General features: G+C 39.4%; 1 protein-coding gene across 1 annotated transcript in view; it reads left to right on the top strand.

Annotated features, from left to right (window-relative positions):
• Nucleotides 1-2,610: 2,610 nt before the first annotated feature.
• Nucleotides 2,611-12,241, top strand: part of LOC124255189 (thioredoxin domain-containing protein-like) — a 23,937-nt gene continuing 14,306 nt past the window's right edge. Inside the window, exons 1-2 of the mRNA XM_046689030.1 lie at nucleotides 2,611-2,928; nucleotides 4,190-4,267. Of these exons, the coding sequence (XP_046544986.1) occupies nucleotides 2,754-2,928; nucleotides 4,190-4,267 (253 nt within the window). The 5' untranslated portion in view covers nucleotides 2,611-2,753. The remainder of the gene's footprint in view (nucleotides 2,929-4,189; nucleotides 4,268-12,241) is intronic.

Below are 12,241 nucleotides of genomic sequence, written 5' to 3'. Positions count from 1 at the left end.
GTGGTTAAAGCGTTCGCCCGTCACACCGAAGACCCAGGTTCGATTCCCCACATGGGTACAATGTGTTTAGCCCATTTCTGGTGTCCCCCGCCGTGGTATTGCTGGAATATTGCTAAAAGCGGCGTATAAACTCACTCACTCTTTATAGCAGTAGATCCTAACACCGTTATTAAGGAAAGATAAATATAGACAATAGAGAAGTTGTCTGTCCATAAAAATGTGTTCCTCTTCGTCATACCAGCTTCTAAATGCTACGGTTACTCAAATCCGTGTTTCTTAACGATTTTGGCTAAATTTTAGTCACACTAAGCAATATATAACCTATATCTGGACCAGATACACCATCAACTACGGGATCGATCCCGGTCCTCTGTGCAACGAACCAGCGTCCTGACCACTAGACTATCCAACCGCTCATAACCCTTGAACACGCGTTTTAAGAATTGGTCTTTTACAAGCCTGCGTTGGTAGGGCTGTCTTAACAGCATTGGTGGCCCCAGGGTCAAACTAGCGCCTCTTGGCATTATCTGCACAACCGCTCACAGCAATCAAAATGTAAATGGTCCATAATTTATCCATGATTTAGTAATTTACTAAAACATTTATTTACTTATTGGAAGCAGGTCACAACATACACAGATTAGCATGTGGATCATATGTTAGTGGAGCCCCCGGGCAACTGTCCATCGTGCCCATGCGTTAAGACGACCCTGTCGGTTGGTCAAGCTCACTGACTCCGTTGATGCGTGTCATCACATCCCCTTGATCGATGTTCATTATGTCAATCACTGGATTATTAGGCCCAAACTCGGTTATTTACAGACCGACGTCATATAGTTGGGCTATTGTTGAGTGCACTTCTAAACAATCAAGAGCAACCACTACTCACATAGAAACATTCATGTTTGTCTAAATCCAGGTACGCTTAGGTCATTATACAGTATTGCAGACTTTAATGTCATTAACGTGCAATGTGAAAAGAGATATACTGCCAAACGCATTCATAAAATATTTTTTAAAAAAATTAATTTTTACAACTGAATCGATTGACCAAAATATCATTTTTCTTCTTAAAAAGTACTAAACGTCCCAAAATAAGTCTGTGGTTCTTTATGATACACAAGCAGTCGTTTAGAACCCGGACGTGTGATGTACAATAAGTGAAACGTCAAGAGCGTTTAGCCGCATGGGCACCATTAATAATTGACTTCGCGGGCACATATAACCATGTTGAGAATCGAACCTGGGTCTCAAGAGTTACGAGAGAGCGATTTACCCTCTACAGCATGTATAGACTACCTCATCGCCCCAACGAGATGCAGGTAAGCAGTGAGCCACATTTCAACATTTTGTCATATCTGTGGTGTTGTGGGTAGAGTGTTTGCCAGATGGGTGGGAGGTCGGTGTTTAGATCTCCAGCCACGTCCTACAAAATGACGTTAAAGATGTTACTCGTTGTTACCATGTCTGGCGCTCGGAAAAAAATGCTTCAGATGCACGTCTCTGATTAAGCGGAATGATTCCAATAATCATTCCTGCTTGACAAGGGTACAAGAATCTGTTCCGAAATGTCGCAAATATAACTTGTTGCTTTCCATAAAGGTTGTTATTATGGAACCTCACAACAGTTACTACTAATATGCCACTCAAAGACGTCGTGCTATAATCTTGAATGTGACGTCAGACTTTATTTCCATTTGACTCCACAGTGTTATTTTAAGATATTGAGGAATAATCTAACGAAATATGAATGTTCAATTTTATTCACTATTTAAGAAACAACAACAACAACAACAACAACAACAAAATTTTCACAATAAACAAAAGCAAGTTTTGCATATGAACTCCGTTGTTCACAAACCCATCAATCTTTTCACGGTGTGTGATCCTGTCCTAGCCTAAAAGTTTCATTTGGAAAGAACATTATTTGGTGGCGTCTCCACGTTCAGTAGAGATCGATTGTGTAAATCAAGTCTTCACATTTTCCGTTCTCTCAAAAGATTATATCCTTGTTGTTGTAAGTTTTATTATTAATTCACTACATTGTCATCAACCTTTATAAAAACGTTTCACCGGTAGAAGCGCTCGTAAAATGATTACATGTCCGTCATTAGATTTGATTGACGTTCCAACCTATAAGTTTTTATTTAAAGACACCAAACACCACATTAACTGCTTGTAGCTTCTCCTTGGCATGTGGATGGGCGCTGTTATAATTTACACGGGTAGGTTTGTGTAGTGATGTTTCATAGCTATGTCATTTAAAAAAAACACCAAAAAACTATATTTAAAAACCCAAACCAAACCATCAATTTTTCCTTGAAGAGAAAATGCTTTTACATAAAAAGACAAAGCTTTGTTGAGTTTACATTCTCATGAAAATAATATTTAAGAAAGAACATCTATCAGTGGATTCACAAGAAAGTAGCGAACATTGTCAGCCATCGTTATGTAAATGATATGTGAATATAACGTTGTTTTCAATACCACGACTTAATTTGCAAAGTATTTTAATTTCGCAACCATACCATGATGGATTGACTCAAAGCTCGAGAAAAAAATCCTTTTCCGCTTCGAATTCCAAATTTTAGACGACCCCGATCATTTACAACAACATAACACGTTGTAGCATTTGGTCGCATCGTCTGCTATCGTCGACAGTGGCTACTGGGTACCGGAGCGTCTTTCATTGTTCCTTGTTTGTCAAGTGTGGAGATTAGTGCTACCAGTTTCATTTCATCTCAGTGTCGAAAATGGTTGAGGCACGCGTGAGGAACTTTTGCCTGATTTGGACTTTACTCCTGAATTTTCAGCTGTTGGTGCCAGTGTTCACCGAAGATCCTGCGCAACCATCACCTGTAGAAGAAGCAACGAAAGATACGTTTGTAACTTTTGTCACAAACAATCCGTATTTGTTGGTTTTATTTTGTAAGTATTTCTGTAGTAACGTTTTTGCAAAATTCCTTCAACGTCCCACGTGTACAAATCGACAGACTGCGTCCATGTCGCCTGCTCTTTACAATGGCTTTTATCGATTTGACACTCAGTCATTGAAATGACTATCGACATCACTAACTATGTTTAACTGTGGTTGTTTGTTGTTTACGCGGCACTCAGCCATCATCTATCTGTACGTGGCGGTATTTAGATATGAATGAGTCGTGTTCAGACACTCCAGTGAGTGATACAACAAGCATTGATCCATGGTGGGATTCGATCATATGCAATCAACAAAGTTAGCAATCCTGGCCACCTGATGCATATAGCAGGGGTGGATCCAGATGTCTCACAATACCATGATAACACCATTATATCCCATGTCTAACAATACCATGGTAACATCATTATATCCCATGTCTAACAATACCATGATAACACCATTATATCCCATGTCTAACAATACCATGATAACACCATTATATCCCATGTCTAACAATACCATGATGACACCATTATATCCCATGTCTAACAATACCATGATGACACCATTATATCCCATGTCTCACAATACCATGATAACACCATTATATCCCATGTCTAACAATACCATGATAACACCATTATATCCCATGTCTAACAATACCATGATACCATCATTATATCCCATGTCTAACAACACCATGATAACATCATTATATCCCATGTCTGACAATACCATGATAACACCATTATATCCCATGTCTGACAATACCATGATAACACCATTATATCCCATGTCTAACAATACCATGATGACATCATTATATCCCATGTCTGACAATACCATGATAACACCATTATATCCCATGTCTTACAATACCATGATAACATCATTATATCCCATGTCTTACAATACCATAATAACACCATTATATCCCATGTCTAACAATACCATGATAACATCATTATATCCCATGTCTGAAAATACCATGATAACACCATCATATCCCATGTTTGACAATAACATGATAACATCATTATATCCCATGTCTTACAATACCATGATAACACCATTATATCCCATGTTTGACAATAACATGATAACATCATTATATCCCATGTCTAACAATACCTTGATAACACCATTATATCCCATGTCTCATAATACATTGATAACACCATCATATCGAATGTCTGAGAAAGCCATGATAACGCCATTATGTCTGACAGTACCATGATAACTTATGTTCCATGCGTCTCCATGTTTCAGACGAGCCTGGGTGTGTGACTTGTGAAGAAGCCAAACTGACCATAAGCAAGCTTGAGACACCTGAGTTATTCCCTGGAGGTAAGAAAGGAAAAGCCAGAGAATGAAAAGGATAATCGTTCATGCAAACAGTGTCTTAATTACCTGCCTGTTCATGTCAAGTTATGATCATTTCGGTTTACCAAATTTACCATCCCGATCTAAAACTCTTGTCAATCTCATTTCATCTCATTCTGTTCAGAGACATTTTATCTCCGCAGAGATTTGAGACTTCCTCCATATTGTTGGATTAAAAACTGTATGAAATATTTAGCTTATTATCACAATCTGTTGTTGATGTAAATATCGTAACTGATATCACCTTCTGGAAAACTATTCGAATCATGTCTGATGTTATCCTAAAACCTTTATGAATTATCTTGCTTCTCATCTATAGATCTGTCTTTGATGTCAGTAGCATGACTTGTTTTACCTTTAAGTATTGTCTGGTGCAGACTCGTATACAGACTGCCGAATTATACCTTGAATACTGCCGAGTGTTGTATTAAACAACAAACACATAAGACAAACCTTCTAGCAAACAATCATGACAGCTATCACCCTAATAAATTTATAATCTTTTTTTGCAAGTCTGCTGCTGATATTAAATATATGGGCTTAACCCATCAGGGTGGAAATAACCCATTGCCCGATGCCTGAGTCCAGTGTTCATGACTAAGAAGAGCAAACATTTTATGGATAGACATCTTCTTTGTTATGATAGATGCGGCGTTTTGGCATAGACACTAACACTGTTAGCATCACTTGCTTGATAATAGTGTTATCATCACTTGCTGCTTGATGATAACAGTGTTAGCATCACTTGCTTAGCATACTTGCTTGATAATAGTGTTATCATCAGTGTTATAATAGTGTTAGCATCATCACTTTGCTTGATAATAGTGTTAGCATCACTTGCTTGATAATAGTGTTAGCATCACTCGCGCTTGATAATAGTGTTAGCATCACTTGCTTGATAATAGTGTTAGCATCACTTGCTTGATAACAGTGTTAGCATCACTTGCTTGATAACAGTGTTAGCATCACTTGCTTGATAACAGTGTTAGCATCACTTGCTTGATAATAGTGTTATCATCACTTGCTTGATAATAGTGTTATCATCACTTGCTTGATAATAGTGTTAGCATCACTTGCTTGATAACAGTGTTAGCATCACTTGCTTGATAACAGTGTTAGCATCAGTGTTATCATCGCCTTGATAATAGTTGCTTGATAATAGTGTTAGCATCACTTGCTATGTTATGATAATAGTGTTATCATCACTTGCTTGATAATAGTGTTATCATCACTGCTTGATAATAGTGTTATCATCACTTTTGATAATGTTAGTTGTTAATAGCATCACTTGCTTGATAATAGTGTTAGCATCACTTGCTTTGATAATAGTGTTAGCATCACTTGCTTGATAATAGTGTTATCATCACTTGCTTGATAATAGTGTTAGCATCACTTGCTTGATAATAGTGTTAGCATCACTTGCTTGATAACAGTGTTATCATCACTTGCTTGATAATAGTGTTAGCATCACTTGCTTGATAATAGTGTTAGCATCACTTGCTTGATAATAGTGTTAGCATCACTTGCTTGATAATAGTGTTATCATCACTTGCTTGATAATAGTGTTAGCATCACTTGCTTGATAATAGTGTTAGCATCACTTGCTTGATAATAGTTTTAGCATCACTTGCTTGATAATAATGTTATCATCACTTGCTTGATAATAGTGTTAGTATCACTTGCTTGATAACAGTGTTATCATCACTTGCTTGATAATAGTGTTAGCATCACTTGCTTGATAATAGTGTTAGCATCGACACGGAAATGTTGCATCTATTGCAACAAATAAGCTGTCTATCCATAAATATTGTTCCTCTTCATCATACCAGCTTCTAAATGATACTTAATGAAGTAATAATCATGACTTGAATCACCTTCTTAAAAACTACCATATATAAAAAATATAGCTTATCATTTCATCTGGATCTGTCATTGATATCAATATCACAAATATCACCTCCTTAAAACCTACGTCAGTGTATAAAACATGAAGCATGCAACTTTATGGTTAACAACATCTTGTTTGTTGCGTTGAGTGACGTTTCTGTGTAGATTCTTACACCGTTATCAAGCTTGAAAAACAAGGTGTTAGAATTTTCATCAAAATGTCGGTCTTTGCAAAAAACAAGAAGTTGTCATCCATAAAGTTGTAGACTGGTGGGGGTGGGGGGTGGGGTCCCCGAACCCCCTCCTCCTCCTCCCCTTCCGAAAATGACTTAAGACCACATTGAAGATTTTTGTTGCGTTGGCGGAGCCCATGGGATCTTCAGGGGGTTGCCCCCTCCCCCCCCCAAAAAAAATCCTGGATCCGTCCATTTTGTATGTTTCATTTTTGATGCGCCAACTTCTGGAATGTCAATCAAACAATGACATCAGTGTATATCTGTCTTGGCAGGATTCTACCTGGTAAGAAAAGGGGCAGTGGGGTAGCCTAGTGGTTAAAGCGTTGGCTCGTCACGCCATAGACCCGGGTTCGATTCCCCACATGGGTACAATGTGTGAAGCCCATTTCATGTGTCCCCCGCCGTGATGTTGCTGGAATATTGCTAAAAGCGGAGTAAAACCAAACTCAGTCAGTCAGTCAGTTCTACCTGGTAAGAGATCTGGGTTAGTATTGATCTTCAGTAGCCCATGCTTATGGTAAGAGGCAACTAACGGGATCGGGTAGACAGGCTCGCTGACTTGGTTGACACATGTCATCGTATCCATAGATGCTCTTACTGTTGATCACTGGATTGTGTGGTCCAGACTCAATTATTTACAGACTGCCGCCATATAGCTGGAATATTGCTGAGTGTGGTGTAAAACTGAACTCACTCACTCACTTGGCAGGTTTCTCTCCCTTGAAGTCAGTGTGACATTGTTATTATCTGTTCACCGTGTGAAGTCTGGGCATGTTTTGCATATTGATTTCTGTATGCCCAGGTTACATTAACTTCAAGTAGTAATAAGATGGGGTTAGATAGACATTGGAGTAATTTACTGCAACATCTGTTCATACAGGTTTTAAAAGTGCTGTTACTCATATTTAATTATGATAAATGTTTGTTTGCCGAATCATCAAAATTATGTGCCATCTGGAAAGGTTCCTACTGATGTTTACTCAGCCAAAGTACTTACAGCTGATTAATTGAATAATTAATTAAATTAATCAAAAGAAAATAGGTAATTGAATTTTATGTCCAAGTAGAAAATTAGACTTTTTTGTTAGTATTGATTTTCCAACTAAAATTTATTATGATTTATTGAAATAAGTGTACAGGAAAAATGTCCCATCAAGACCTGAAATTAATGAGCGTAATGTTAACTTGAACGAGGATGATCTTTGAATAATATATTAAGTAGAATTTTCTGATTTGATGAGGGTCTAGATAGGGTGTCACACGTCAGGTGCACCAGTGTATTGTTCACCCTTTGTGTGTTATGAATGGAAATTAATGGAAAGTAAGGGTGGCATCGATTACTTGATGAGGGTCTAGATGGGGGGTGTTACAAGTCAGGTACATCAGTGTATCACTTCACCCTTAGTGTCTAGTGTGCCACAGTGTGGCGTCTGAATGGAAGATACAGGTTGACTCGGTCACTGGATGAGGGTCTAGATGAGGGGTGTTACAAGTCAGGTACACCAGTGTATCAGTTCACCCTTAGTGTCTAGTGTGTCACAGTGTGGCGTCTGAATGGAAGATACAGGTTGACTCGGTTACTGGATGAGGGTCTAGATGAGGGGTGTTACAAGTCAGGTACACCAGTGTATCACTTCACCCTTAGTGTCTAGTGTGTCACAGTGTGGCGTCTAAATGGAAGATACAGGTTGACTCGGTCACTGGATGAGGGTCTAGATGGGGGTTGTTACAAGTCAGGTACACCAGTGTATCAGTTGACCCTTAGTGTCTAGTGTGTCACAGTGTGGCGTCTGAATGGAAGATACAGGTTGACTCGGTCACTGGATGAGGGTCTAGATGAGGGGTGTTACAAGTCAGGTACACCAGTGTATCACTTTGCCCTCAGTGTCTAGTGAGTGGAAACTTAATGGAAGAATACAGGTTGAATCGATCACTTAATGAGCGTCCAGAGTATCCAGGTGATATAAGTCAGTACTCAGTAAATGTTTTGGCCTTCACTCTGTAGTCATATTTCTTATGTGACCCTAATTTTTTTCTTTTGCCAACATAACAAATAAGGCCGAGTTAAGATTTGACACTTACAAAAAGTACACGGATGGTTGTCCAGTGTTTGACAAGCTTGACTCTCATCATCACCCTTTTCATCTTCATCGCCATGGTCTTTGTAGTCATCATCATCATCATCATCATCATCATTAAAATTCATTAAAATTAGTGCGAATGTAATTAATCGTCGGCGGTTGGGTAGCCTAGTGGCTAAAGCATTCATATGTCACGCCGAAGACCCGGGTTCGATTCCCCACATGGGTACAATTTGTGAAGCCCATTTCTGGTGTCCCCCGCGGTGATGTTGCTGGAATATTGTTAAAAGCGGCGTAGAACCAAACTCAGTCAGTCAGTCAGTCAGTCTTGAACCAGAGACCATATAATAGAACTGAACTCACTCACTCATCATCATCATCGTCATCAGGGTTTCTGTCCTGCCCCACACAGTAGCATATATGTTACATCTAGTGTCTCCTTAGGTAAATGACCGCCTCCGTGGTGCAGTGGTTAGAGCGGTCGCCCCGGAGAGCGTAAAACACGGGTTTGATCCCCGACCACGTCATACCAAAACACGTTAAAATATGGCACTTGTTGGTCCCTGCCTGGCGCTCGGCATTAATGGGCACAACAAGGACTGGTCGGCTCGGAGTCAGTATAATGTGTCTGAGTGGGGTATTCATGCTTCACTGTGGCATGGTATCTCAGTGGGCTAGCACTATAACACCAGCTTAAGTCTGGGCAAGTACAAGCAGCCGCACATACACATACACACACATGCACGTCGTCATATGGGCAATATATTCTCAAGCACGACGTAAAACCCAATTTCACCTCACCTCACTTACTTACGTCAACTCTTCTAAACTAGATTTTTCAAACTTTTCCAAACTTAACGTTGAAAAGATTATTGTCATGGGTTCAAAAATGATGAAACTGAGTGACAATTGGCAAATTTTTTCACCTCACCTCACCTCACCTCACCTGAGGCAAATGGATTTGTACAGAATATATATCCTTACCCAGCAGTGAACTTTTACCATCATCAACATTTGCCCATATCCATGCATTCCATTCAGAATCATGAAAGAACATGAACCCATGTCAGTCCGTGTCATTCAATACTACCGTTACAACATATGGCGATATTCGTAACAGCCTCAACTTCCAGTGCACGTGTGGTTTGGTCGTTACAGCAAAAATTTTCCATTTTCTATTATTGATTAGTATATAACCACATGTAAAGACTGAAACAAACGGCAATCTCTTTTTCTACCAATATACTTAACTATCAAGGCTGGTGGTCTGCAGGTGCCCTAGACTAACAACTAGTCCCTGAAATGAAAATATTTTACAGAAAAAAAGCTCATAGTTAAAAAAAAAAATATCATGAAAAGGAGCCCTGAGACTTTCTTCATTTTCAGAAGATGTGGAAATCTAGACTTGCCACATATTCTAGACTTGCATGGGCTTTCTGGATATATTTGCTTCAGGGTCTGTATGACAGACTACAGGTGCCCTTAAATATTACCCTGTTCACATGTTGTTAAATAAATGTTGTACAGACAAACGCTGTTGTGTCCAGCTAATGGTGGTCTTTAAGTAAAAGGTTCCGTGAAGATCTGGGTTAGAACTGGTCTTCAGCAACCCATGCTTGACGTAACGGGATCGGGTGGTCAGGCTTGCTTGACTTGTTTCAGAGGCCCAGATAAGCTGCGTATCCGGGTAAAATACGCATAAAATTACGCATTGAAAATTAATTGTTGCGTACCAGTTACGCATTTAAAATGTTAGATACGCAAAAAGTTTAAAACAAATGCGTACGGAATATATTTATAAAAATCGCTTGCGTAATGAAAAAGACATCGATTGCTTATCAAGTTGTACTGTTAGTATAGGACAAGTGTTGTACTGTCAGTATAGGATGAGTGATTTTTTATGAAATAATTTCCATTATATTTAAGTTGGTTTTGATTAGGTATGACATAAGGCAGAACATGCCTGCTTAGTAAACTTACTCAATGACGTAATACTTAGGTGAGTAAACTGACTGACATACGCACATATTTGAAAGCAGTGGGTAACGGAAAATGAAATACCCACTCAACATTCATAATACCCACTCCAAAAAAATACAGTGGGTACAGTACCCACATGACCTAAATCTTATCTGGAGCTCTGTTGTTTGTCACATGTCATCGTGTCCCGTGTCATGTAGATCGATGCTCATGATGCTGATCACTGGATTTTCTGATCCTGACTCAATTGTTTACAGACCGCCGCCATATAGCTGGAATATTGCTGAGTGCGGCGTAAAACTAAACTCACTCACTCACTCACTCTAATTTTAAAGTTTTTCTTTTAAATCCCTTCCCTTCCAAGATATATCACCACAGATACATTTTTATCTGCATCAGATTCAGACATCATGTATATGGGCCATTGTACAAGCTTGCTCTATCATAATTATGTCAACACTACTGCTTCTAAAAGTCACACTAATTAACGTTATCATAGATAATTGTAATTGATTAAGTAATTATTGCTGAGTTAGGCTTTAAACAACAAACCAACCAACTAAAAGTAAATGTTGGGTCCCTGTGTATTTCTCATTTTGTTGTGGCCATTTCGAGTCTTGGATAACACAAAGTATTTATGTAGGTCCCTCCAGTTCGACACGACCCGTGAAGGTCCGGGTTAAAATGTACCTTCAGTAACCCATGCTTGTCGTAAGAGGTGACTAACGGGATTGGGTGCTCAGGCTCGCTGACTTGGTTGACACATGTCATCGGTTCCCAATTGCGCAGATCGATGCTCATGCTGTTGTTCACTGGATTGTCTGGTCCAAACTTGATTATTTACAGACCGCCGCCATATAGCTGGAATATTGCTGAGTGTGGCGTAAAACTGAACTCGCTCACTCACTCCAGTTCGACACAGCAATGTTTGTCTCTATGTGTATTTTACAAGGCAATGTAGGATCCGTAGTACAATGTGATCTTAGCTCTAAAGTGACAGAACCCCCAAATGCATTCTTAAAGTACATATTCATGTAAGAGAGTTAGAACTTTGAAACATTACAGTGTTTGTCTCAATGTGTATTTTACAACATAATGAAGATGCTGTACAAAGTGATCTTACCGCTAAGGTGATTGAAAAAAAGAAGAAAACTCTGTAAACTTACATCTGTCACAGAGCTGGATTTGTTTTGTACGCCACCGTGAACAATAAGGGCAAAGGGATTATTTTCGTGTTGCCATGACTACCGGTATATTGCATGGGTGAGTGAGTGAGTTGGGTTTTACATTGCTGTTAGCAATATTCCAGCAATATCACGGCGGGGGACACCATAAATGGGCTTCACACATTGTACCCATGTGGGGAATCAACCCCAGCTCTTCGGCGTGACGAGCTAACACAATAACCACTAGGCTACCCCACCACACCTGTACTAAAACGTCAAACTTCAGCTGGAAAACAGAACCATGATGGACTGGCTTGGATTAGTGACTCTGATGATTGTACGGACAGTGACTCAGAGCTACAGATAACTTTTTAGGTCCCAGGTCCCGAACCCAGGTCTTTGGCATGACAAGCGTATGATTGAACCACTAGGGTACCCCACCGCCCCATATTGCACGGGGAATGCAGTAAGAAAATATGTTTATTATTCAGATTAATTTTTCAGTAGAAACTCCCAAAAAGTAACAAAAAATGTCTGAGAGCATTGGCGGATGGGGGGGGTCCAGGGGTTCGACATCCCACCCCACCC

The sequence above is a fragment of the Haliotis rubra genome, unplaced genomic scaffold (genome assembly GCF_003918875.1).
Source record: "Haliotis rubra isolate DU_JTF1 unplaced genomic scaffold, ASM391887v1 Scf597, whole genome shotgun sequence".
NCBI lineage: Eukaryota > Metazoa > Mollusca > Gastropoda > Lepetellida > Haliotidae > Haliotis > Haliotis rubra.
Note: the sequence above shows the minus strand (reverse complement) of the source record. Positions and strands in the feature narration are given on the sequence as shown.